This window comes from Zalophus californianus, chromosome 1, assembly GCF_009762305.2.
Source record: "Zalophus californianus isolate mZalCal1 chromosome 1, mZalCal1.pri.v2, whole genome shotgun sequence".
NCBI lineage: Eukaryota > Metazoa > Chordata > Mammalia > Carnivora > Otariidae > Zalophus > Zalophus californianus.
Genome location: NC_045595.1, coordinates 206,792,382 through 206,820,236, shown reverse-complemented (window position 1 = coordinate 206,820,236; position 27,855 = coordinate 206,792,382). Strand labels below are relative to the sequence as shown.

Genomic DNA, 27,855 nt, shown 5'->3' with positions numbered 1-27,855 from the left:
TTGAGATACAACTGACATATGACACTGTATTACTTTTAGGTGTACAACATAAGGATCTGATATATGCATATATCATGGAATGATTACCATAGTAAGTTTCATTAACATCCATCATCATAGTTGCAAATATTTTTTTCTTGTGATAAGAACTTCTAAGATGTGCTCTCTTAGCAACTTTGAAATAGACAATACAATATTGTTAACTATAGTCACTGTGCTGTACATTGCATCCCAGGACTTACTTATCTAACAGCTAGAAGTATTTTCCTTTCGACCTCCTTGCTTTATCTCCAGCACGTTCAGGTGGGCCTGCCTCTCAGCTTCGCCTGTGTCAGTGTTCAGTAGTCTCCTGACTACAGCTTCCACCACAATCCATTCTCCACTTGGCATGCAGAGGGCTCTTGGTAGAACACAGGGAGTCAGGTCCCTGTAAAGCACCCCCTTTGCACTATGAATGCACCCTGACTCCTTTCCATGGTCCCCATCACATACCATCTACCCACTAGTCCACAAAGCTCCAGCCACATGGGTGTCTGTGCATCCACTCCTCAAGTTGATTGGGGCTTCCCACCTCAGAGCCTCTCCAGTGGTTTCCTCCACCCAAGATGTGCATTCCACCCCTCCTCATATTTCACTTGGCTTCAATATCATCCCTCAAGTCAGCCTATGTGAACACACTTTGAAAACCAGGTCTTCCCTTTACTCCGACCCTGTTTTTCTCCATTGCTGCCCCTAGGACCACCTCCACAGGGCAGGAACCAAAGTCAAGCCAAGAAATCTTTCACTTTAGACCTCAGCCACACATTCCCTCACCCTCCTTTCTAAATTTAGGCCCCTCTCATGGGCTGTCTCCATCTTCCCCATGGGTTAGACATGACCCTGTTCCACTCTCCTTACACAGCTGAGGCTCAGAAAAGCTAAGCTGTGATCCAAGCCTACCATGCTGACTGGGTTGCCAGGTGGGGAGACTTTCATTCTTTTGCTGGTGAAAGGGAAGCCAGTGCTGATGATGGATGAACTCTACTTGACCTCCTGGAGTTTCTTCTTTGTCCAGATAACCAGGTTCTGGCAGTAGGTCTGTGGCCACATTCTCTACGTAAAGATAGAACCCCGACAACATAGTCAGTGGGTCCAGGCACAGACTTCAGAGCCAGATGGCTACTCACCAGTTATAGCTGTACTTTCAAGCCTAAACAAGTGTCTTACCTTCTCTGTGCCTGTTTCCGCATGCCTCCTAGACCTGGTATGAGGGTCCAGCGTACTGGCTGTTTTATTTTTAATTATTTAAATTCAATTTAGTTAACATACTCTATTACTTTCAGGGGTAGAATTTAGTGGTTCATCAGCTGCCTACAACACCCAGTGCTCATTATATCCAGTGCTCTCCTTAATGCCCATCACCCAGTTACCCCCTCCCCCCACCCACCTCCCCTCCAGCAATCCTGTTTGTTTCCTAGAGTTCGGCATTGCTTATGGTTTACCTCCCTCTATTTTTTTTTAGAGATTTTATTTATTTATTTGACAGAGACACAGCAAGAGAGGGAATACAAGCAGAGGGAGGGGGAGAGGGAGAAGCAGGCTTCCCGCGGAGCAGGGAGCCTGATGCGGGGCTCCATCCCAGGACCCTGGGATCATGACCTGAGCTGAAGGCAGATGCTCAAATGATTGAGCCACCCAGGCGCCCCTCTCCCTCTCTATTTTCATCTTATTTTATTTTTCCTTCCCTTCCCCTATGTTCATCTGTTCTGTTTCTTAAATTCTACATATGAGTGAAATCATATGACATTTGTCTTTCTCTGACTGACTTATTTCGCTTAGCATAATACCCTCCAGTTCCATCCACGGTGATGTAAATGTAAGATTTCATCCTTTTTGATGGCTGAGTAATATTCCATTGTATATATGAACCACATCTTCTTTATCCATTCATCTGTCGATGGACATCTGGGCTCTTTCCATAGTTTGGCTATTGTGGACATTGCTGTTATAAACATTGGGGTGCAGGTGCCCCTTTGGATCACTATGTTTTTATCTTTGGGGTAAATACCCAGTAGTGCAATTGCTGGGTAATAGGGTAGTTCTATATTTAACTCCTTGAAGTACTTCCATACTGTTTTTCCAGAGTGGCTGTACCAGTTTGCATTCCCACCAACGGTGTAAGAGGGTTCCCCTTTCTCCGCATCCTCGCCAAAATCTGTTGTTTCCTGACTTGTTAATTTTAGCCCTTCTGACTGATGTGAGATGTATATCATAGTGGTTTTGATTTGTATTTCCTTGATGCCGAGTAAAGTTGAGCATTTTTTCGTGTGTCTGTTGGCCATTTGTATGTCTTCTTTGGAGAAATGTCTGTTCATACCTTCTGCCTATTTCTTGACTGGATTTTTTTTTGGGGGGGGGTGTTGAGTTTGACAAGCTCTTTATAGATTTTGGATATTAGCCCTTTATCTGATATGTCATTTGCAAATATCTTTTCCCATTCCATAGGCTGTCTTTTGGTTTTGTTGACTGTTTCCTTTGCTGTGAAAAAGCTTTTTTTATCTTGATGAAGTCCCAATAGTTCATTTTTGCTTTTGTTTCTCTTGCCTTTGGAGATGTGTCTAACAAGAAAGCGCTGACTGTCTTAAATGCTTGTTGGCAATTGTGTGTGAGAGAGAGAGAGCATGTGCATACCTTGCTCAGCATCTTGTCATAGCTCTAGGAGCAGTGTCACCAGCCACTTCACCTTGGCCTGGCGTTCCCTAGTAGGTATCCCTAAAGCCCATCTCCTGGGGAGCAATGACTATAGGTCAAGAATGAGTTCATCTCCTTCTCTCCCACAGCACCTAGGACCCAGCCTGTCTTTCATGGCAGATGCTCCTTTCTTGGTGATCAGTTTGAAGCCTTCCATCCAAGAAAGAGAACTCCCTCCCCAGTTTAGTGTGAGCTTTATTGACACCTGCTTCTGGTGGCAAAGTATCCAATTGTCAAGAAAGCTATTTGAGATGTTAATTTATAGCTTCTGGCATCTCGAAGGTCAACTAGGATGAGCAATGCAAGTTGGGGCTTTGGTTTTGGACCCAAACCCCTATAGGGTCTTGTTTAGTGGTGAGGGGAATGGAGATCTGGAAAGGAGCAATAATGGCTGATGTGTTTTGAGGCTCACTATGGGGCAGACCCTGCACCATGCACTCCACACATGGCTTCTCATTTAACCCACACTGCAAGTCCATCAGGCAGGGGCTGTCATCTTATTTTACAGGTGAGATAGACAAGGCTCAGAAAGGTTAAGCAACCAACCCTTGGCCACACAGCAAGTGGCAGAGCCAGGATTCAAGCCCAGTTTGGCTGACCCCAGAGCCTGGGACTTTCAAACCCTATGATTGTTGAGAACCTGCGTTCTGCTGGGTTCCGCTGCAACACATTAAATCACAGGTGACTGGTCGTTCCTGCTCACGGGAGACCACTTCAGTGCTGCTTTGGCAGTTCCTGAGTTGCTCTCTTAGAGGTCCTCACAGTACCGTGTGTTCTCATTCTGTAGATTAGGATGTTCTGGTGGAGGGTGGGCATCCTACTAAATGTCTAGTAGAGCATCCTACTAAATGTCAAATTAGCCATGGATTAGGGATCCAGACTCACTGCTGTTCAGAGTGCATTTGTTGGTCAGGTTGCCAGGCCACATGAGTTCCCAATTCCCAACTCTGAGGTGGTGGTGGTTGGGATGGTTAATTTTATGTGTCAATTTGTAGGGTGGTTTTGGATGAAATTAACACTTAGATCAATAAACTTTCAGTGAACAGATTGCCCTCCATAATGCAAGTGGGCCTCGTCCAATCAGCTGATGGCCTGAATAGCACAAAAAGACCAGTCTCCCCAAGCACACAGGAATTCTACAGCAAGGTGCCTTCAGATCTCGTCTGCACCATCAGCTCCCCTGGGTCTCCACCTGAAGGCCTTTGGAATAGGGCTATAGCATCAGCCTTCCTGGTTCTCCAAGCTGCCAACCTACCCTGTGGATTTTGGACTTGCCAGCCTCCATCATGTGGTGAGCCAATTCTTGATAAGAAATCTCCATCCATATATATATATAGATAGATAGATAATGTGCTCTTGGTTTGGTGTCACTGGAGAATGCTAGCCAGTGGTCAAGTACCTCCCCAGGAATCACAAAATTTCTCCCATGAGAAGCTGGAGCTCTCAGCTGAAGAGGAAGGTCTATACCTCATTCAGTCCTTTCAACCACCAAATGAGGCAGACCCCTATTTGACAGACGGGGAGACTGAGGCCTAGGAAGGGACGCAGAATGTGCAGTTGCAGCAGAATTAAAACCCCACCCTTTCTGGCTCTAAAGCCCATGCCCTTCCCACCTTCCTGGTGACTCCCTGCCGCTACACCCCACTTCACACCATTCCCCACAATCATTGGCTTCTTGGCCTAAGTTCCCCTGCCACCATCAAGGACAACATCCTCCCTGGTTTTCCACATACCAGCATGTGACATAAGACCTAACATTAATATTATGTGCTGGTCTGTGATCTAAAACTGGAAGGGCCTTGAATGGCCTAACTGCAAGCCCCCCGCCCCCCACTCTGCTCCTAAGGATAAGGTCCTGGAGCCAGACAACCCTCCTATCACAGCAGGGTGCCTGCGCGTCCGTTCGGCGTGGGTTCTGTTCTCTGGTGGCTCACCGGGAAGAGGATATATATATACACCAGGCTTCCCCTGCTCCTTGGTCTTGCACTTGAACCTTCTCCACAGCAGAGCACACAGCTCCAGCTCAGACCTCCATCACATGCCACCGTATGGTCGCCCTGCAATTTCATGGATCTCCTGTTGGTAGACACTTAGAGGATTTCCAGTCTTGTTTTCCATCTCAAAATACTGCAACAACTCTGTGCATATGTCTTTGTATAGTTATAAGTCACGGTGGACATTGTAGCTAATGTAGAAAAATGTCACCAAGACATTATTTTTTTTGGCTTAAAAATTTTTAAAAAGAAACATTTTAAGGTTAGCTTCTTCAAACTCATTATACCTTTGGCTACATTTAACTGAAACACCTTTTAAATCTAGCTATTTGTGTGGGAAGTTCTCACGGAGGACTCCGAATCAGTATATGATGTGGATTTACAGAACTCTTTGGAACAACAAGATATCATGTAATTATACAGAAAGTAATAAACATGAAAAATGTCTTGCAATAGATAATATACTACTTCCATAACAATGGGATTAAAAATCCTCCCATTAAAAATACATTCGTTCGTATATTTGACCGTGGAGCGAAGGGCTAGCAACATCGCCCCCCAGTGGCATATTCGAGTACTCATTCATTCGGAACCCAAATTCATGCGGCCCGGGGTTCAAATCGAGGGGGGAAGGCCACTGTGGGCGGCTAGCTTGGAGGTGGCTTCAAAAACACAGCATCTGCTCGTTTCTTCGAGCTTCAGCCTCCTCTTGAGTAGTTGAATATGTAGTTTTTTTTTTTTTAAGATTTTTTTATTTATTTGAGAGAGAGAGAATGAGAGATAGAGAGCACGAGAGGGAAGAGGGTCAGAGGGAGAAGCAGACTCCCCGCTGAGCAGGGAGCCCGATGCGGGACTCGATCCCGGGACTCCAGGATCATGACCTGAGCCGAAGGCAGTCGCTTAACCAACTGAGCCACCCAGGCGCCCGAATATGTAGTTTCTTTATACAATCGGTAAGTTCAAGGAATTTTAACTGCCCTTCACCGTATGTCTTGCAGATCTCACAACCCTCCAAGTGGTAGGTCTCAGGCCCACTGCTCGCTGAATCTCTCGGACCGCTTTTAAAAATGCACATGCCTTACTGGGTCTCCCCACCTACAGAGGCTGATTCCGGGGTATAGACTAAGCCTAGATTTGAGTCGGCTTTGTTTGTAAAGACCCACAGGTGGCCCGGAGCAGGGCCTGGAAGGGGTGGTGGTGCTGCCAGCTCCTTGTACTTGGCAGGTAGGTGGGGGCGGGGACAGAAGAGGGAACTGTGCGGGAAAGAAGGTCTGGAGGGGCTGATGACAGCACTGACTTCCTCCCAAGCATGCATTTCTCCGGGGACCTGCCAGGGGCGCTGACCCGGGGGCAGGGAGACCCCGAGTTGTTCCGAAGTCTTGGTATTACACTTGAAATGCCTTTCCCAGCTAATGAGCAATGACAGAAGGAGACATCAAGTCATTTGGGGTATTAAGGAACGAGGCCAGGGTCTCAACCCCACACAACTGCTACTAAGCACCTGTCACCACAGCTTCGAAAGGGGCAATACTTACTGCTTCACAGCATCTCTGAGCCAAAATGCAAGGAAATAAACCAGGACTAAGGTAGGGATCCAAGGCTCTCCGTGCTGCTCTTTGTGCTGAGGAGGGCAGGCCTTCGGGCGCAGAGGCCGTGCTGAACGAGGCGCCTTCCGCGGCCCCCACCCTGACAACTCAGCTGTCACAACCTCTGGGATTTGCTTAAATGCAGGAAGTGGAAGACAAAGCTGCGTGATGTATGGCTCTGCCTCTGGTCTGGAGGAAGAGACAGAGGCACGATTGAGGAAGCTTCTGTGGCCCCTGGAAAGTGGCAGGCGCCCCCCCTGCCCCGACGACGACTGGGCAGTGGTCACCCGCGGCCGGCGCTGGGCCACCCGAGCCACGTCCCCAGACCCTGCGTGCCCCCATCGCTCAGGAGGAGCCTGAGTGCCAGGAAGCCCGAAACACCCAGCCTGTGCCTGAGCTGAGGTGATCTTGCTCCTGACGAGCTGGAAAACCTGACCCGCTTGCCGCTTCACCCTCAGAGGGGCCGGTCCTGTTGCAGACGGCAGGCCGCCCCAGCCGGCGTTCCTTTTCCCATAGTGCTCTTCGATCACGGCTCTCCCTGCGGACCGGTGGTCTCCACAGCCAGAATGTAAGCCCCAGGGGAAGGGTTCTCTCTTGTTCCCTGATGGACGCTTGGGTACCTGGCTGTTTGATAAGTATTTCTTGAATGGACGGACGGGCGAAGAGATGGGTCCTCACGTTCCTTTCTTCATCTTCCCCTACCCCAATCTGGAGCCGTGCTCCTCTAGGACCAGCCACCAGGGCCACTCTGGCCAAGCCTGCTCTGAGCCCGGCAGGGGCAGGGACAGGGACCCCCGGAAGCCGGTGGGGCCGCGGGGCTGGCGGAGCCATCCAGCCCGGGCCCGTCCAGCTGGGACAGCGACCCCCAGCGGCCCCGACAGCTCGTGCGGGAGTACAGGGACCTGTTCCTGCGACCCTCCAGCCCTTCGGTTTGATGTCTCGTCTCCGCCTCCTCGCTTCACCCTGTCCCTGGCCACAGTGGGCAAAGGGAAAGGTGGTAGAGCTGTAAAGAAACAGCTTTTGGTGAAGTCATTTGTCCGAGGTGTGCCCATGGCAGGTGTGAGGCCGCACGCTGAACTAGTCAGGTGACAAAGGGAACTTGCAGGCTCTCGAGACTCCTGGTGGGAAGGGCTGGGCCAGTCGTCCTCTCCCCACTTGGAAGTTTCCAGACCTACTTGCTGAAATGGACGCTGACAACTGTTTTGCTAAGAAGGGTCCTCAACGCCGTGAACATGCAGATGTGAGTAAGGGGACTGGATGGGACAGCCGCCCTGTCCCCAGTGACACCCACTTCGTGTGTCTGCTGCAGCGCCCTTGCCCTGGCGGACGCCCCGCCTGCGGGGGCTCCTGGCACGATGGCGTGGGCCCCAGACCCCCGCGAGGGCAGCCGTGCTCACGGTGACTTTGGGTGACGGGACCCCGCCTGACCCTCACGCTAGGCTCCTTTTGCAGAAGGCTTCCTCAGTAAAGTGCTCGGATGGAAGCGGACCGTTTTAGATCAGGACACAGAGCTAACATCGCCTGGGCTTTTACGGACGATTCGCGAATTCATATTCAGTGACAGCTGACAGACAACTAGTCCTGCCTATAAACCCACGCGTTGGGCTGTAGGTACCCCCTCCCCCCCCCGGTTGCTGCACCAGAGACAGAGGTGTAGAGAAGTCTGGAGTGTGGCCAGGAAAGCAGGCTCGCCCACCCAGAACACGGGACCCACAATCACACCTCTTTGCACAGGGATCGATACACCACTCCAGCCGCAGGAAACGTAAAATCTTTCTTCTCTGAAGAGCTGAGGGCATCTCCCACCCGTTATCTTCTCAGGCTGCCAATCAGTGATGATGCAGAGAATAAATAAGAGGAAGCTTTCGGTGGAAATGATTTAACCACAAGAGACCATACCCGGGGAGTTTTTTCTCTTGGGATTTCCCAGTCTTGGCTGCACATCCGAATTACCTGGAGCTTTAAAGAATCCTGACCATGCCCCAGTTCTGTTAGGCCATGCCCTGTGGAGGGAGTACCCAGGCGTCAATACTCTAGTCAGTTCTTTGGGTGATTTCAGCACGCAGTGAAGGCTGAGAATCACTGGGCAGAACAGATACCGTCTGACATTTTAAATATCTTCATGTTGAATGTGTCCTGCACCCTTGTCATCACAGCTAAGAATCTGTTCAACTTCTAGTTCTCTACACCGTACATTACCCCTCGTGAGCCACTTTCCCACCTGAAAGAGAAGCAAGCTCTTTTTCTGGTTAACTAAGGTTATGGATTAAGCAACCCGTTGATCCTTTTTCCAGTTCTTTGTTGCTGGAGGGACAACATTGTCAAAGGGGACACATTGATCCACTCCTCGGCCACTTCCTGTCAGACTTGACCAGTGCTCCTAAATGCTGTGAGCTCTCCCAGACTGGAACAAAATCTGGGGTTAGGGGAGCCTCACTTGCACGACTCATGGTGGTCATTATGCCCAAATGACGGGCATCGAGCGTTATGAAATGCACCGGTAGCAGCTCCTGTCGGTGAGAAGCCAGAACGACCTCGGGCCCATGACCCCGTCCTGGCCCTGCCTGCACCCCACCCCACAGCCCTGCTTTACTCCCCGCAGAAAGGAGCGCACGTCCCCCATCCCCGGGCTGGGGAAAGCAAAGGCAGAGGCATAAATTGCTAAGGTAAGTTCTTTTACTCTGAAAAATCAATCTGAAAAGTTAACCTATTTGGATACCAAGCTGTAGCTAAAGTGAAATCGCACCTCTCTCCCTAAGAAAAAAGTCAAGGAAATAAATATGCCCGAACAACAACCAGGCTCCTTCTGATGGTAATGAGGTCCCATCTCTGACCCAGTTTTCCTATTTTATTCTCACTTCCTAACTTTCCAGAACAAAGAACAAGCGTTATTACCTTTAAAATCAGAAAGCAAATTAGCAAACTCCTAAAAATCGACTATGCAGAAGGTCAATTCAACAGAATAAACCTCAAATAACTTTCTCCTCTTTCTCATTCCTGCTTTAGAAGGAGTCCGCTTGCATCATGTCTCTACTTTGCAGCAAGTATTTTTAAAGGAGGATTCACGGTTTCTAGATAACGCTGAACTCCAGTTTCAGAAACTCATCAAAAAGAGGATTTAGTCTATTAAAATGTTCACATCTCCGAGGTAAAAATGTATCTTGAACACAAGAGCAAACATAGTTCTGCAGAAAAACTGGTCCCTGTGTATCTTCTGCTACAGAAATCCATTCCCGAGTGTCCGTCAGGCTCTGCCTAATGCCACTGGTCTCCGGTGTCTCCGGCCCGGCCCCCCCGGCTCTGTGCACACAGGGGGCCCCAGACCTGGCAGCCCTCAGAACCAGACAGGTCTCATCAAGGGTCCAGACCTTGGGGACTTCCCTCATGCTCACCAAGTCGCGGCCGCTTGAGCTCCGGAGGACTGCCCTGAGGGTCTCCAGGCATCTCTGGAACGTTAACAAACACAGGTTGGCAAGTAAGTGAACACTTCTTTAAAATTAAAAGCTGGTGTTTACAAGGCCCCTGGGTGGCGCAGTTGGTTAAGCATCCGACTCTTGGTTTCAGTTCAGGTTGTGGGCCCAGGATCCTGAGATCGCGCCCCACATTCAGCGCAGGAGTCCGCTTAAGACGCTCCCTTTGCACCTCCCCACCGCGTGCTAACTAAAATCTTAAAAAAAGAAAAAAAAAAAAGGATGTTTACAAAATAAATTTTGTGCCCGGACGAGAACTGAACTGCCTAGCAAGGTCCTATATGGATATAAGAGAAAGGATCCAGTGGTTCTCAATGGGGGGGCGATCTCGCCTCTCAGGGAACAGTGCGCAATGTCTGGTGACCTCTGAGAATGTCCCAAGTGGGTGGGGGAGGGGAGAATGGGTACCAGCATCCAGGGGGGCCGCCAGCCTACAATCACAGGACGGCCCCCACAGCAAAGCATTATCCAGCCCTGCAGGTGGAGAACCCTGACCTCGAGCACCTCTGAACGCGCCATCTATCATTTACTGTGAGTGGCTGCGTGGGAAGGTGGCCTCCCTGATGGGCATAAGTGGGCAGCCAGAGAGTTTGAATGATCGGTCTAGTAAGATGCATCCCCGCTTTCTCAAAATGGACTTAAGATTAGGTGGTTAGTGGGGCGCCTGGGTGGCTCAGCTGTTAAAAAGCGTCTGCCTTCAGCCCCGTCATGATCTCAGGGTCCTGGGATCGAGCCCCGCATCGGGCTCCCTGCTCGGCGAGGAGTCTGCTTCTCCCTCTCCCACTGCCCCTGCCTGTGTTCCCTCTCTCTCTGTGTCTCTGTCAAATAAATTAAATCTTTAAAAAAAAAAAAAGTGGTAAGTTTCCAAGAGAACAAAAGAGAAGATAGTCTACCTTTACTTATATTAAACCAGGACCAGCGTCACTCACCTGACTGAATTTCTTCTGTGGGCGGGGTGGAAATTATACTGGTTGGTGCAGAATTCGGTGGGGTATCTGTCTTTAAGGGTATTAAGTTTATCCTCCTTGATTAAAAAAAGTAATAAAGGGGTACATGGCTCATTAGTGTCATCGGAATCATTTGTGAGGATACCAAATTTCAAAACTACCCCAAGGAGTTGATCATATCATGCAAGACACTAAGTGTTGATGTGCCCACTTATTTAGGAACTAAGGACTATGTTCAGGTACTAAGTTCAATCATCACAGTTACAACAGCCAAGGCTTAACTAGTCATCTAAAAGTCCCAAAACCTGTTTTGTTCATCTCCAATGGTATGATGAACACCCATGGACGCCACGTACGTAAGGCAAGCAGACACAGTTTCTACTACGGAAAGCTCCAGAAACCGGGTGGCAGGCTGCAGCCACGTCTGCCCGTGTGCCCTCCCTGACAGGCGGAAACGGGGACCCCGCAGAGGTCTGGAAGCAAGGGCTGGCACGCAGGTCTGTCCCGAAATCTCTCTGGCCACACTATGAAGCCCTTACAGGATGTCCCCTGTTCAACGTTGGGGCCTTCTGGTTTACTATTTTGTTTTTCAACGCAAGGACAAGTTCTTCCACTGGAGGTTCTTACCGGGGTGTCGTCTTGCTCCAGGCCTGCAGGGTGTTCAGAGTGACCCTCCGGGACGGGGGCGCTCTCGGGTTTTGAGTGCTAGGCTGCAGGGCCTTCTCCTCGGAAGGTGCTGCTGGCGCTGGAGACGGTCTCGCCTGAGGCGGGGGTGTGCAGGGGCTGCTGGGGTCTTGGATTCTGCCGGTGGGGGTCCCCTCGGCCAGCCTGGGTCCTGGTGAAGACCCTTGGTGTGGCTGACTCTTCGTTTTCTTTGCTGGGTCGGGCGTTCTCATGCTTAGAACCGGCTTCTCTTTCAAAGGTATTCCAAGTTCATCCTTCTCAAACGTCACAAATGAACAGTAGCCGTCCGTGGAAGAGATGGCCAGGAAGGCCCCATCACTGGACCTTTGTTCCCCGAACAGGAAAAAAGGTTAGAAACTGTACCAAAGTCCAAAAGGGCCCCTCTTAAGGCTCTCGGTAGTCGTTAGAAAAGGCAAGTTCACACAGGATCACAGGCTTGGTGTGAAAGGGGGAAGGGCTTGTGTCCTCCTCACTCCTCACTCCTACCCTTTCCTTCCCGCCCCGGCTCGACTTTCCCAGGCACTGCGGCATCCCAGGACTGTCATCAAAATCACCCAAATAAAGGTGTGATGACCTTCCCCCCCACCCCCAAGAAGAAAAAGAAGGAAAAAGGTTATAAAGAGCAAGAAAGAGATGGTGGGTGGGCAGGCCCGGCGGGAGCTAGGGGTGAATCAGGGACCCCGGGGGTGTGGAGGACCCCCAGCAGAAGGCAGAGTGCCAAGTGCCACCACCGACAAGTGCAGTTCTGGGTGACGGGAGCTCACTGGTGTGGGCTTCCTGCCAGGGGGCTGGCAAGTTCCCAACAACCAGGGAGCCCACGGGGCCTCCCCTCAGTTTGAGAATTAGAGAAATCCCCAGGGCATCGGAATGGCATCATTCAGATGTTACTGTTACCGTAGGAAGCGGTGTTATAGCAAATTAGAAATGGCTTTCTTTTTAATGTTAATTCCTTTAAAAAGATACTGGAAGGGGCGCCTGGGTGGCTCAGTTGGTTAAGTGTCTGACTCTTGGTTTCCAGCTCAGGTCATGATGCCAGGGTCTTGGGATCGAGCCCCGCATGGGGCTCTGCACTCAGCAGGGAGCCTGCTGGAGACTCTTCTCCCCCACTCCCCCCGCTCCCGACTTGTGCACGCACACATTCTCTCTCAAATAAATCTTATTTTTTAAAGATTTTATTTGAGAGAGGGAGAAGCAGGCTCCCCACTGAGCAGGGAGCCCGACATGGGGCTCGATCCCAAAACCCCGAGATCATGACCTGAGCCAAAGGCAGATGCTCAACTATCTGAGCCAGCCAGGTGCCCCTCAAACAAATCAATCTTAAACGAAACAAGAAGAGGGGAGGAGGGGAGAGGAGGAGGGGGGGAGGAGGGGAGAGGAGGAGGGGGGAGGGGGGGAGGGGAGGGGGGAAGGGGGAGGGGGAGGGGAGGAGGGGAGAGGAGGAGGGGGGAGGGGAGGGGGGAAGGGGGAGGGGGAGGGGGGAGGGGGAGGGGGGAGGGGGAAGGGGAGGGGGAAGGGGAGGGGGAGAGAGAGGAGAGAGAAGAAAAGAGAAGAGAAAAAAGAGAAGAGAAAAGAAATTACTAATATGGGCCAAAAAAGCCATCTATCGTGCTGACATGCTCCCCCCAAGGGTCTGGTCCAGGGTCCCACGCCCTGCACCTCCTCAGCGCCGGCCACTCACCAGGACACATCACTGAGGGTGTGGTAATGTATGTTAGACACGTAGCCAAAGGGGAACGGCTGCTGGGTGTCGTACAAGAGCACCGAGTCCTCGGAAGCCACGGCAAACACCAGGCGGTAGGGCAGGCGCACCAGCTCCACACCCAGCTCCTGTGAGGGTCCGTCTGCTGGGGGAAGACGGACAAAGGACAGGAAAATAAGGAGCAAACGCCAACAAATCCCCCCCAAAAGCCCTCTATCAGGGGACATAAATGACATCATTTTACTCAAGGCCAGTTCTAAGGAGAACGCCCCAGGAGCCGGCGAGGACACAGGGTCCCAACCCGAGCGTCGGGGGCACCACAGGAGGTCCAAAAAGACGGGACTGGACGTGTGAATGAACAGGGAAAGCTGAGGGGCCACTTTCGGAGAAGGAAAAGTAAGGGTCACCGAGAAACACCCCGTCAAGTGACACTTTAACGGTCCTTCAGTTCGTTATGTGCATTCACATCAAGAAATAAGGATTTACTCGCCCACCTGGAGCAACAAACACCAGGCAGAACTGACCAAACGACGGCCTTTCAGACCCCGAGCATCAGGCACTGAAGGACACGGATCCCTGAGGGAAGGAAGTGAAGAGGGAGGCCTACATCTGCCTCAGTTTACCGCCTGGAGCTTCCAGACCCGGAAAAGGTAAGAGGGAAGCCGACAGGACGGAGCTGGAAGCAGGAGGCCTGGGCGGCTGGAGCTCACGGGCAGAGACGCACAGGGGCCCTTTCTGGTCTCCAGCTGAGCACTGATGGGAGCGAGCATGTGAGGAAACCACCCCAGGACAGAGCAAGAACTACAGGAAAGCCATGCCTGGCACTCCCTGCGGCCAGGTGGAAAACCTAGCTCTCGGGGCTCAGATGAGCCTACTTCAGGCCACTTTGCTGCAGCAGTGGGGAAATTAGCTGTCGACCAAATGCCCCTGGGGTCCGGTCTACCAAAGAGAAGCAGCGCAGTATTTCCTAGTGACTTCACCGCATCCCAGAAAAAAGCTCAATATTTATAAAAATATATCCAGCAGGGGCGCCTGGGTGGCTCAGTCGTTAAGCGTCTGCCTTCGCCTCAGGTCATGGTCCCAGGGTCCTGGGATCGAGCCCCACATCGGGCTCCCTGCTCCGCGGGAAGCCTGCTTCTCCCTCTCCCACTCCCCCTGCTTGTGTTCCTACTCTCTCTCTCTCTCTCTGTCGAATAAATAAAATCTTTAAAACATATATATATTTCCAGCATCCACTAAGGTACAGTTCACAATGTCTGGCATCTAATAAAGAATTACCAGGCATTCAAAGAAGAAACTATGACCCACGATGAGGTGGGGGGGGGGTCAAAGCCACTCCTTTGTAATAACTCAATGTCTTTGTGTACATACACTGTATTCTGCATGTTCAAGAAGAGGAAAGACGGAGCATGTTAAGTAGAGACGTGGGATATGTAATACAGAAAACTGAGATACAGCAGGAAGCCAGGGGGTGACGTCAAGTGACCTAATGCACGTGTAGGTGGAGTCCCAGATGGAAAGGTCAGGGCATGACGGAAAAAATGTGATGCCACAGTGGTCGAAACTCCCCAAAACTACAAACCCATAATGATGAAAACTATAAACCCATAGATCTAAGAAGCTCAATGAACCCCAAGCATGAGAAACCTGAGGAAAACCACACGAAGGCCCATCATAATCTGACTGCTTAAAGCCTTGGACAAGATTTCTCTGTTTACATGAAGAAAAAAAAAAAAAAACCCTTAAAAACAAAAATCCAATTCAAACATAACTTTACTGCATAGGAGATGGATGAATGATATTCGACCTCTTCAGTAGAAAAATACGAGTACCTTTCTTCCTTTAAAGTGAAGAAGGTGTATTGTGAACAATGCAAAAACTGGACACACGTTCTGATAACACCGGTCTTTGCTCCAGCTCCTCCTAGGAACTAGACTGAACCAAACCCACATACCTTTCCCCACAAGATAAAACCCAAATCACGACCCGTAGCACGACCACTGCAGCTCTAACGTACCTGTTTCCACCACGGGCCTCAATTCAAAGTAGACCGGACAGCAACGGACAGCGAGCGTCGCTTTGCCAGGACACGGAAGATGAGCGATAGGCCTGGAAGATGGGTCATGACCTTTTTAGAAAGGGCACTGTTTCGCACCAAGAGCAAAAAGAAAGGGTAAACGTTTCAACTATGTCTTCAATTGCATACCTTTTAAGATTTTTCCTGGAGAAAACATAAGTCGTATTTGTTACGTTTTCACCAGATTCCACACATCCAGCTGGGGAAGCAGGGAGAGGGAGAAGAGGCAAGGTTTTGTTAGACTGAAGAAGATAAACTCAAGAGCATCCACCCCTGGCTCGTAAAATACTCTCCCCCGCTAGCTGTCTACTCTGGACAATGTTTTTGTGACTGAGGACGAATACAAACAGTCCCAGTCTGGGCTCGGCTCTCACCCAAGCTCTACCCACCTGTCCCCTCCCCCGAGCGGCCCACCCATCCAGGGCGGCTTGAGGCCTGGGCAGAAAGAACAGAGCAGGGGGCCCTTGCGGTGAAGACCTCTGCCAGGGAGACCAGCCACTTCCTGCTGCAGAAGCGCTCTCGCTAGACCCCCCGGCTCGGTCCCTGGATTTGAACTTGGCAGCCTGTGCCTGCTCTTTTCCACCTGCCCGCTGGAGCCAGGAGGCCGCCGGGGGGGGCCCAGGCCTCTGCTACAGTCCCAGCCCCCTGCAGCAGCTGACCTTGTTCTGGGGAGAGCCCACATTTGAGCTCTTCCACACGCACCCCACGATGTCCTGAAAACCAGGCCAGACCCGGGCAGAGAATGACCGCCAGCCACAGCTGCTCTTGGACACCGCTTTCTTGATACACGCGAAATCTCACCTGGGACCCCCTCATCCCCACCAGGGTGGGCAGAGGTCCTGTCAGCACTCTCAACCCTCCCCCACCCAACCCAGCCTGCCAACCCCACGTAACCCATTTGAACAAGCCATGGATCATTTCTGCCTTTCCCCCACGCTCACACAACCCACCGCAACCAGTTACAGCTCAACTGCATATCTATTCATATGGTGTGGTTTTCAGTCCAGCTCACAGAAACGGGGTCTTGTTTACACCCCTCCTTCCATTGGTCTGCTCCGTCAACCGCTCATGAACGCTAACTTGGGTAATGCACCTTTTTACTAGCTGCCTAATATTCACTGCTCTGAAGATACCATACTTCGTTCACCCATCTTGTTAATCAGTATTGTTTTTTCACAGCTCCAAACAATACTTGCAATAAACAGGGTTGAAAATATACTTTTTCGTACTAGGTTTTCATTTCTTAAAGACTAAGTCTAAGATGAGGGGCAGATTGGCTGACAAGGACATGCATTTAACGGTGACGAGAATGTTTTCTGAACAGGCTGTAACCATTCACAATCCCACCAGCAATACCCACATTCTGCTTGCCCAACAGCAGCGATATTTTCACTTTTTTCTGGTCTGAAAAGAATAAAAGATACCTCATTGTGTGTCACTTTAATTTCTCTTTCTGTCACTGAGTTTCCGAACCTTTTCCTTTGTGTGCTGAAACGCATAGATCTGCCTTTTTGTATCTTTCACGAATTTTTTTCTTCTGGGTTTTCCTTTTTTCTCATCAATTTGGAAGAGCCATTGTAAATGATACACATAGGCTCTCTCTTTCCTGTGACGTAAACAGTATTTTCCAGTTCTGTTATTTGTCGACTGACTTCGCTTACGGGGTCTTTGCTGTACAGAGGCTCCCCAGTCAAATGCAGTCGAAAAGGCCTATCATTTAAGAACTTCCAGGTTTCCAGTGTTAAGTTTGTCCTCCCTGTTCCTAGGATGTCCTCCTACATTTTCACCTTTTATATTTAAGTATTGAATTCACCTGGAATTTTTTTTTTATATGTAAGTTAAGGGTCCAGTATCATTTTCTTCCAGACACCTGGACATTCTAGCACCATTCACTCAGTAATTCATTCTTCCCACTGAAATACCACCCAAGTCAGATATTTAATTCCCTTTGATCTCAGGACCTATTTCTGGATTTTCTGTTCTGGTCCACTCATCTGTTTATTCCTGTACTAATAACCATGTTGATTTGATGGTAGTAGCACCAACAGTATCTGCTGACATTTAGTCAAACACCTGCTCAAGTATTATTATTTTCCATACTTTTAAAACTATTCTTGGGGCGCCTAGGTGGCTCAGCCGGTGAAGCATCCAACTCTTGATTTCAGTTCAGGTCATGATCTCAGGATCATGAGATCAAACCCTGCAACAGGTTCCATACTCAAGGCAGAGTCTGCTTGGGATGCCCTCCTTCTCTCTAAATGGATTAAAAAAAAAAAAAAAAAACTTGTTAAACTCACCTGGTGTGAGGAGCAAAGATCCATCAGGAGTAAAACTAAGTCTACGAAAGAATGACTTCATGCTGTCATCATGAAACATCCGGTAACTTCTTGCCTGTGGCACACAAGTTTAAACATTAATCCAAATCTTTACAGTCACAAGAAAGGCTAACCAGTTTTTTTAATTTTACATAGTATCATCTATTACATAATAATAGATGAAATATATTACAAATCAAAAAATCACTCAAGACTGCAAGAGTAGGGGTGCCCAGGTGGCTCAGTCAGTTAGGCACCGAACTCTTGATTTCGGCTCAGGTCATAATCTCAGGGGCCTGGGATCGAGCCCTGTGGCAGATTCAGCAGGGAGTCTGCTTGAGATTCTCTCCCTCTGCCCCTCACCCCACTCTCTCTAAAATGAATAAATCTTAAAAAAAAAAAAAAAACCTGCAAGAGTCTCATGAAAGCTAACTGCCCATTTGTGTTAAGGAAAGCTGTGTGTGTTGGGGCGCCTGGGTGGCTCAGTCCATTAAGTGTCTGCCTTCAGCTCAGGTCATGATCTCGGGGGTCCTGGGATGGAATCCTGCATTGGGCCCCCGGCTCGGCGGGAAGCCTGCTTCTCCCTCTCCCTCTGCCCCTTGCCCCCCTCAAATCTTTAAAAAAAAAAAAAAAAAAAGGAAAGCTGTGGGTGTACATAGGTGTGTGTGTGTGTGTGTGTGTGTGTGTGTGTGTAAAAAAAGGAAAGCTGTGGGTGTACATAGGTGTGTGTGTGTGTGTGTGTGTGTGTGTGTGTGTGTGTGTGTGTGTGTGTGTGTGGCTGGCTCTACAGTTATTTTACGAAGCCTCTATAAGAACACAGCACACTGTCGGCAGTGGTTTTTCTGGAGAATGAGCCTGGGAGTTGGGAGAAGCAAGATGACAACCAGGGGCCCTTTGTTATCTGTGTGTGTCCACTTAGAATTTCCAACTTAACACTTCTTAGAAAACACTCCACTACTAAACTGGTAAACCTATCTTTCCAAACATGTCTTAAACGCCTGTGTGGGACGGTTTTTGCTCCAATTCACTGACACTTGATAAACACTAAGCATTAGGTCTCCAGGACCCAAAGACCCAGCATCACCCTCCTCACCGTAGGGGAGCTCACCTATGCCACCAGTAGCCAGCTGCCTGAGGACAGGATTCGCACTGCGTCCCTTTTTTGTTCCAGTGACCGACCTGCTCCCTTTTGCCTAAGTGCCTGTGTCCGTAGTCTTGATTCCTCTAGGACCAATGGCTGGGTCTCTGTTGTCCACCAGCAACATTCTCTCCATACCGGCCAGAATGGTATACGGCCTCTTGCCAGACAACCTGATGCTTGACCCACCTGCCTTCCTGTTGCACAGTGCCGGGGTCCCCTAGGTCAGAAGTTCTTGACCCTCACTACACCTCAGGATCCCAGAGGCCCTGCCACCCTCAAGCCAAGTGAATGACATCTGGGGGGAGGGGGTTGGGCGCCCATATTTCTTAATGCTTCCAGGGGACCCCACAGTGAGCCAGGGTTGAACACCTCTGTCCATCAGCAGCTGTCCCCTGCCCCCCCCCCAGATGTCCCCAGTCCCATGCAGACCGGCCCAACGGTCTGAGCCTTGACTGGATCTGAGGAAGTACAAGGTAGTTCATGCGTTGGGGGCCTGAGACCAGCGGTTTAGCCTTAAGACACGGAGGAGCTCATGACCTCCCGAATCGCAACAGAAGCCCTGCTAAAGTAGAAGGTCAAATATTTCCTACCTCTCCTTCGGCCCCTATTCCAGACAGCATTTTTGAGACATTAAAAGCCACACGTTTCTTCTGGGTGCTGTAGACCCTCAGGATCCTAAAGAAAGAAGAAGACTCTGACTGGTCCCTTCTAGTGAATGAAGTGTTTCACACAGAAGCAACCAGTACCAAAACTGAAGACCGATTAAACAATGTCAGCCTGCGAGACCACCTATAGTAACTGTTGTCACCCTGTCACATTAATTGTGGCAGAAGCAAGCCACCAAGGCAGGTCACTAATGAAGTCAGGAAATAGGTCATAACTTCATTTCTTACTGAATGTTTCAACTTATCAAGTAAGATGGGCTTTAGGCCTGGCCCTTTCAGGCTTTGGACACTCGGCCCATTGGTGATTTGTAAGACTATGGTGATATTTGTTTCAAACGGTCTTGCCCTCAGGGATTTGCAAGAGTAAGGAAAACACCAGCACATAAATTTGGTTGTTGCTAATTCATATTATTCCCACTAATCAGATCCTTATATTCCTGAATGCCCGAATAAAACACACAGATTGGAAAATAAATGCACATACAATATAAAGGTGTTTGTTTTTCATAGCTTCTCCTAACTCTTCCACATTGCTGGGCCATCTGAAATCAAAGGTGTTATGATTAAAAGTAGTCGGGTGGGGCGCCTGGGTGGCTCAGTCGTTGAGCGTCTGCCTTCGGCTCAGGTCATGATCCCAGGGTCCTGGGATCGAGCCCCGCATCGGGCTCCCTGCTCAGCGGGAAGCCTGCTTCTCCCTCTCCCACTGCCCCTGCTTGTGTTCCCTCTGTGGCTGTGTCTCTCTCTGTCAAATAAATAAATAAAATCTTTAAAAAAATAAATAATAAATAAATTAAATACATAAATAAATAAATAAAAGTAGTTGGGTAAATACTCAAAAAGACTATTCTGGGGACGCCTGGGTGGCTCAGTCGGTTGGGCGTCTGCCTTCGGCTCAGGTCGTGATCCCGGGGTCCTGGGATCGAGTCCCGCATCGGGCTCCCTGCCCGGCGGGGAGCCTGCTTCTCCCTCTTCCTGCTGCTCCCCCTGCTTGTGCTCTTTCTGTCTCTCTCTCTGACAAATAAATAAATGAAATCTTAAAAAAAAAAAAAAAAAACAACTATCGTGACCAATGAGTAATATATCCAGCACCTCTGATGTTTAGTTCCTTGTTCCAAGAACACAATTAAATGCAGGACACCAGTAAAGACAGCAACAAAACCTCCTTCCAAAAAAGACAAAATATTCTAGGTTTACGTTAAGTAGAATCATTAAAATCCCTGCAGTAGTAAACTATAATTAAAAAATGAAATAGGGGCGTCTGGCTGGCTCAGTCAGTGGACCGTGCGATTTGATTTCGGGGGTTGTGAGTTTGAGCCCTGCATTGGGTGTAGAGATTACTTAAAGAAAAAATCTTAAAAAAAAAAGAAGAAATATCGAACCCTACCACTAGGTGCCCCTTCTTGCCTAAGTCATAGTTATAAAAAACACTTTTTCTTTAAAAGTTGCCCATGAAATTCAAATGTAATTCAAAGCTCTCTATGCATTCATTCACCCATTCAATAAAGATTTACTAAGCACTACGTATAAGGCACTTGCCCTAATTAGTTTCCAATTTCTTGTTATGGTGTAAGAATAACAGTAAAACCAAATGCTTTATATGAAACCAAGAACGTGGATGGATGGACAGACGGATGAATCAAACCCAGACTTTGCTTTATTATTGGTTAAGTGGTGACGAAAACACCTCTGCAGAAAGATTAAGCCAATAGAGAAGACAACTTGCCAAATACTTACGTACCTGTCACAGCTGAGGGTAGCAACATACTGACCCAAGGGGTCCCAGGTTACTCCTTGGACATAACTTTTATGTTCATTAAAGATGGAGATCTTTTGTCCTGTGAATAAAGCACACAACAGCATTGTGGAAATCTACTCAAGCACGAGTGGCGTCAACCACTTTAGGTATGACGCCCTTTACCCCATTCCGTCATTCTGCCTCTGCACCACGCTCTGTGTCGGGCTCTGGGGAGACAAAGAGGACCTCACACAGCCCACACTCCCAAGGAGCCCGCAGCTTCACGGGAGACACACACCCACAGACGGGCAGCACGGGACACAGAGGGGCAGCTGAGGCAGCAGTGAGGGTCAAGAAGGGGGCGAGGCGAGTTCGGCTCTCCAGGTCAGGCGGGACGAAGGGGGTCACGAAGGAGCAGGTATTGTGAGCAGACCCACGGCAGGAAGGGAGGGCAGTTTAGGCACAGGGAGCAATGAGGAAGGGAGAACTCTAGAGGGTCACGTCCAGGGCCAAAATGGCAAGACAGGGAGGAGGAGGTACGTGACTGCGACCCTTGTATACAAGGTTCTGGGAATTCAAGGTGAGGCCGAGAGCAACACTCGACTGGGAAGCGACCCGCGTGACGAAGATGAAACCGAGGTTCACAGAGAACACAGGCAGTGCCCTAGTTAGGAGGTGACAGCAGGCCAGGCCGGGGGCGGGGCCCGCGCAAAGCTAGCAGGATGGAAAAGGGACTCCGCGGAAAGAGATTAAACCGGCAGTGCCGAAGATTACCTGGATAAAGAGAGGAGGGAGTTATGAAGCCCTGGCCATTCAGCACAAACAAAACCAAAAACCCCAAAACCCTCTTCTCTGAAAAGGCGTCTACACTCGCTCACTCACCTCCCCCAGTCTTCTCCTCTCAGCCCTCTGCAGTCTGGCCTCCGCTCCGCTCCCCTCCTAAGTTGCCTGTGGCCCCGACACCGCCCCCACGTCCGTGAAACGCAGTGAGCGTGCTTCAGGCTAACTACCACCTCCCCAGCCTTCCTACGAGTCTTTTCGGGGAGTGTGTGACATTAAGGTGGCCCGGGGCTGGGTGACAGCACCTCCTCAGACGACCTCTGAGTTTTGCAGGAGTCTTTTTAACCCACAGTTGCGTCACTGAGTCGGTGTGTGAGTGCAGGGGTTTCTGGAGAGGGACTCTGTAAGCGACCTGCCCTGGGGCTCGAGCGGCTGCCCCAGGGCCCCTGCCCTTGCCGCTCCCACAGGCTGGAGCCTCTTCCCCAAGGAACGCCCGCGGCCCGCCCCCCTGCCTCGGGCCGGAGCAGCCTGCCTGGCACTGCCACCGCCCCCCCACGGACGTCACACCTGCATCTGACGCCCCTGACACGCAGCCATCATCCTGTAGGATGTAATGACCTGGCCACGTTCAAGGTCGTTCCAACTGGCATCAGGCGGCTGCTGGGTGGACTGTCCACACAGACACTGAAACTGTCCGGAGCAATGGCCTGATGTGGGAAAGAGAAGACGACAGGGACACTGCCCTCCGCTTTGCCAAAGTCCGGGACAGAGGTGGGGCAAGATAGAGGGGGTCTGGCTGAATGGCAGGACCTAGAACAAACAGACTTTCACAGAGTGGACAATCCAGAGGTGCAGGCAGCACGGGGGGGGCGGGGGTGTCTTCTCCACCCTGACTCCCTCCCAGCACTCTCGGGCTGCAGGAGGACCAGCCGGGAGCACCAACGGGAGCACCAGGGGGAGCTCGGCAAGAGGCTACGAGGAAACATCAAGGCTGAGTAACGGTCTGCAGGGGGCAAAAATGGCCCGGCGTTAGCCACTAACCGGCTTTTGGCATTTCACTGCCATTTTTATAGATTCTCACATGTCTACTATCTCCCCACCCAGAGAACAGGTTCTATAAATGAGCGAGGTTGTCCTTGGCGGTCCTTGCTGTCAAACGGACACCTGACCCTACCTTTCCCAACACGGTGAATTCAGGGCCCATCGATGATGACAACGTGCTAAAACTGCCCAAGAGCCTGAGTTCCACAAAGGCAGGGGTGAGCCCTGCCCCCAACACGTCTGCATCCCCATGCATGTGGGACGGACCTCGCTCTAGCGCCATGGCTAAGCCTCCTGCACTCGGACTGGGACCCTAAAACTAAGTCGGATCCATGACACAGGGGCATCCTCACCTGCTGAGCCAGACACCTATTTTAGTTCACTCAGAAACTCTTCTTATGCCTTTAAAGATAAAGCAGGTTATGGGCGCCTGGGTGGCTCAGTAGGTTAAGTGTCTGCCTTCAGCTCAGGTCTTGAGTCCGGGGTCCTGGGACGGAGCCCCACACTGGGCTCCCTGCTCAGCGGGGAGTCTGCTTCTCCCTCTCCCCCCATGCCCTCTCTCGCTCTCTCAAATAAATATTTTAAAAATAAAAAAAAAAGATACAGCAGATTAGACTTTTTAGCCACTAAGAAGATTCCTTCCCCCTGACAATAACAGAAACGTGTCAGCTACCTTTACTGACGTCCCATATGATGGCTGTATTATCCACAGAGGCAGAAGCCATTAAATTCCCGTCGGCCGCCCAGCAAATATCGTACACATCTTCTAAGTGGCCCCTGGAGTCCAAAGAGGAGAAAGAAAGCAAATCTTGTCTCAACAAGAGAAAAACCATCAAAAATTTACAGGCAAACTCGGAGACCATACATTAGGATTTCCGAAATTTCTACGGGAACTATATTGGCTGCAGCTAGGATCTGCTACCTTCACGGGTAGTTATAGCTTTATAATTGATTCAATCTGACTGAAGAAAATTTTATAGCAGAAATAAAACCCATTTTGGGGTGCCTGAGTGGCTCAGTCGGTTAAGCGTCCAACTCTTGGTTTGGGCTCCGGTCATGATCTCAGAGTCGTGATATCGAGCCCCATGTTGGGCTCTGGGCTGGCTGTGGAGCCTGCTTGAGATTTTCTCTCTTCCTCTGCTCCCTCCCCCTCAACTCTCTCTCTTAAAAAAAAAGAGAAAGAAAGAAGATCCATTTTAATCGTGTTTCTAAGTCAAAATGCAGAGCACCTGCATTTTGGCTCAGTCAGTAAAGCATGCGACTCTTGATCCCAGAGCTGTGAGTTCAAGCCCCATGCTGGGTGTAGAGCTTACTTAAAAAAAATTTTTTTAAATAATAAAAAAATGCATTTGAGTTGAATGCATTCAGATCAGTTAGATAAATCACTCCCGTGGGCCTCCGCAAGTTACCTCAGGGTCTTTACGACAGTCCAATTCTCCTTATTCAGCTGAGCCTCATCCTCATCCTGAAAAGCAATCTGTTCTGGCTCCTTGTTGTCGTTGACCTTCCACAACAGAATGACAGCATCTGTGGAGTGATTCAGTTAAAGATAAGCCATGCTTTTTGCATGCTCCTTCATTTCTGGGCTTTTAGGATATTAAACCCTATTTACGTTGTTCAATAGACACTATGGTCACCATGAGTGACTTCTAAGAATTTGGAAAGGAAAAACAGGTTTGCCTTCTGATCTAAAACTCCAAAATCAAACTCATACCAGATCAGAGCTATCCAGAGTCACGTGCAACAGAAGAGTCCCTAGGCCGGCAAAACACCATTACAAAGCGCTGTGTTAACAAATCCTAAGGCATTACCTATGGATGGCTGAAGAGGGAAAAACCAAGAGCCATCAAGCAAGGATTGGCAAATCATTCCCAGCTGTCTTAGCCTCAGCAGGATTTAGCATCTTAACTCCTCAGTTACCTCACCTGTAAAATGGGGATAACAGCATATACCTACCTCATAGGGCTTTCTCGGGGATTAAATGAGTTAATATGCACTTAAAACACAATGCCCAGCGCATGGTGATGCATGGACGCATTAGCTACTCATATGGACACATCAGATACCTCAGCCTGATGTCATCCATTGTCCGGGTGCTCCAACTCCCTGTGCTCTGACCCCAACTCTCCACACAAGTCTGAGTACCGCTTGGCTTCCCTCTGAATGCCACCAGCAGGACAGTCACTGAGCCGGCTGTATGGGCAGAAGTGTGGAATTCGGGGAGCCGGGTGGAGGGGAGATCAGCCTTGACATTGGCAGCTGGACACTCTCCACTGCTAACAGCAGGTTTCTGGGCCTCCAAGGCCAAAGGACTTGGCAAACCAAAGGCTGCCCTGTGCGACCTCTCAGAAGACAGCCTGCCAGCCTCCCCCAGGGGCGTTCCCCACTTTCCACCTTAACCTCTGTGCACACACGCCCTGGACACCATGGCACTGAACTTCACCGGGTCGCTTTCCTCCTTCTGCAAACAAAACCTGTGATGTGTTTTATTTTCTAGTAACTTCTAGACTCTTCTGGTGTCAAAGCATGGTAAAAAGATTTACTTTTTTGGTAGTAGTTTTATGCTATTTAAGCACAAGCAGAAAATATGAATCAATCTACTCCCACCAAGGAAACATAATTTAGAGGGCCATTCAGACAATACTCCCCCAAGTGAATTAATTACGAGAGACGTGGGAAAGACCGTGATCACTTGGATACCAAGCCAGCGATCAAACAAGGCCAGGACAGCTGTACTGGAACACTGGCAAAATGGTAAGTGCCCCACTTGTCTCCACCAGCAGAGTGGGGTGAGGGGGAGTCGCTGGGGGGGTGCACTGGACACTTACAAACAGCTCTTCTCAGGTTAAGCTTGCTGTCCTCCATCCCTTCATACTCCTCAGAACGCTATTTTACTAAACTATCTAAATGACGGATTGAGAGGTCAAGTGACCTCTAAAATAAAAAAGCATACCTAGCTCAGATCTCACTATTTAACATGAGACACAAAGGTATCTGGTTTCTAAGGAATTTTGAAAGCTAATACTAACACTCACCATCTCCTCCTGATGCTAAAATTTCCCCATTTGGAGAAAAACGCACGACATTGACAGCTTTGGTATGGCGAGCAAGATTGGACAAAAATTCAACAATGGCCTTTCCGTCGGGTCCTTTTTCCACCTTCCAGATCTGTTGATAACCAAAACATTCGTTCAGAGAACCATATAGTGAGCACCTACCATACTGTGCTTACTAAAAGAACACTAGGCTAATTTTCAGGAAGAAAACAGTTTTTCTTTTGCTACGTAAAATGGAACTTCTTTCTGAAACGTACACTAACAGTCCCATTGCTCGCTGCCCTCTCTCCTATCTCTTTCTAGTGCAAACTGTTCCCCAAAAGGAACTGGCTCGGGATTCTAATTTCATGAGCATCCAGCTTATCATCAATTAGGGAAACATTCCCCAAGGAGCAAAGCTTTCTTTTGCTTTCATGGCTCATTCAAGGCCCTGAGAAGTTCTCTCTCTGCGCCAGATGACAGAACAGTCGGAGTTTGTTGACACTCATCTTAAAGGAAAGAATGGAGAAGGAAGCTTCAGCAGCGCCTCTCTGTATCCCGCCCCATTTACCCGAACCGCGGTGTCCACGCCCGCCGACGCCAGTCTGTGGATCCTCCCGGCCGCGCCATGCTGGAAGTCCAGGCTGTACACCGGCTCCTTGTTGTGCCAGGCTATTTCGCAAGTAATGACTTTCATCCTCCTGAGCCTTGAGGGAGCAAAACAAATTCCTCCAGCACCGTTCTTTTCCCAAAGACAGAGGAAAGCTGAAAATCGCTGGTAATGAGTTATCAGAGCAGGAAAGGGGTCCTGAACGCTTATTATGAGCCGGGAACCCTGCTCATCATTAAAAATGCACGCCGTACCGGGAAAGGATGCCAGTGTTGACCTCTCACGTAACACCTTTGCAGGTGCACCTAAGAAGCTTCACTGAGCCGAGGCTGTTGGGTTTATTTTACTGCTACGTCCGGAAAAGCAAAATGCAACACCCAGGCAGAGGAAATCAAGGGGCCGGGCCCTGCTGCGCGACCGCCCCCGCTTGGTGGGGGTTGGGGGGCGCTCCCGGAGAGCCAGGGGTCGGGTCGCTCGGGTGAGGGGCTGTCCGGGGCAAGGGGCCGCCCGGGAGAGGCCGCCTGGGGGAGGGGGCCGCGGGGGACACCCACCTCCCAGGGGCGGGGGCCACGAGGAGGGGGTCGCCCGAAGGAGGAAACCGGGGCCGGAGGGGACCTTCCCCCGTTCGCAGGCCGCAAGAGACGGGACGCTCGGCCGAGAAGCCGAAAGCGGGCCCGGCCCGGAGGAGGCCGCACGGGGTCGGGGCGGGGACCGGCCGCCGGAATGCACGCCGCTCCGAAGCTATGCCGAGATCCGGCGGCCCGCCCTCAGCGAGATCCTCTCGCCCCCGTCCGGCCCCGCAGGGAGACCGTGGGGACTCCAGAGCCAGCGCCGGGGAAGCAGTACCTGCACGTACACGGCCAGTCGACTGCACCGCCAGCTCCCGCCGCCGCTTGCGCTTCTTCCCGCGCGCCGCAAGCCGCGCCTCCTATGGGGGGGACTCCCCGCGACGCCCCGCCTCTTTGTCGGTGGGACTCCGTTCGCCCCGCCTTCGTGTGGGCGGGATTGCGTGGCGCTCCGCCCCTCCTCCGGCCGCAGAGAGTGGTCCCGAGGTGCTGGGTCCTCGGAATCCCCGCCGGCTCCCGCCGGTTCACTAATTACGTGCCCGACCGACGCCTCTGTGGAAGGCGAGTTCATCGTCTCCTTCATTCAAATCAGTTCTTCCCTTCTTAACTCTTTTAGCAAACATTTCCTGAGCATCTGCCAGATGCTGGACCCTATGCCGGTGCTGGACAAGCAGTGCAGAGAGAAACTCAAACATACTTACCCTCAGGGAGTTGACAGTCCGGTGAAAGGAAAAGAGCGGTCCTGTAGGACAGGTGGGGAGGCTGTATCTCTGAGACCCC

General features: G+C 50.4%; 1 protein-coding gene across 8 annotated transcripts; it reads right to left on the bottom strand.

Moving 5' to 3' along the window:
• On the bottom strand, nt 1-27,413 carry CHAF1B (chromatin assembly factor 1 subunit B). Of its 8 annotated transcripts, none has more exons than XR_003518678.2 (16): nt 27,356-27,413; nt 26,471-26,606; nt 25,900-26,032; nt 24,274-24,391; nt 23,538-23,641; nt 21,047-21,143; nt 19,234-19,318; nt 17,485-17,578; nt 15,317-15,386; nt 15,128-15,219; nt 13,090-13,255; nt 11,355-11,735; nt 10,710-10,804; nt 9,703-9,756; nt 8,033-8,132; nt 980-1,092 (listed from the first exon to the last, which is right to left on the bottom strand). XR_003518678.2 is itself a non-coding variant. In XM_027587518.2 (15 exons), the coding sequence occupies exons 2-15, from the start codon at nt 26,594-26,596 to the stop codon at nt 354-356; spliced, it is 1,761 nt and encodes a 586-aa protein (XP_027443319.1). In that variant the 5' UTR covers nt 26,597-26,606; nt 27,356-27,413; the 3' UTR covers nt 3-353. The 8 variants fall into 8 exon arrangements, 6 of the variants coding, with proteins under 6 accessions (XP_027443316.1, XP_027443318.1, XP_027443319.1 ...); XR_003518677.2 differs by lacking the exon at nt 980-1,092 and adding an exon at nt 5,598-6,499; XM_027587518.2 differs by lacking the exons at nt 8,033-8,132; nt 9,703-9,756 and adding an exon at nt 3-400 and having other exon boundaries at nt 940-1,092.
• Between the last annotated feature and the right edge of the window lie 442 nt (nt 27,414-27,855).

Coding starts and splice junctions, on each gene's coding strand:
- CHAF1B (XM_027587515.2), bottom strand. CDS start 26,596: ATGAAAGTCATTACTTGCGAAATAGCCTGGCACAACAAGGAGCCGGTG. Junction 26,033..26,470: donor GCGTGGACACCGCGGTTCGG/GTAAATGGGGCG, acceptor GGTTATCAACAG/ATCTGGAAGGTGGAAAAAGG. Junction 15,220..15,316: donor TCCAGGAAAAATCTTAAAAG/GTATGCAATTGA, acceptor CCCATCTTCCAG/GCCTATCGCTCATCTTCCGT.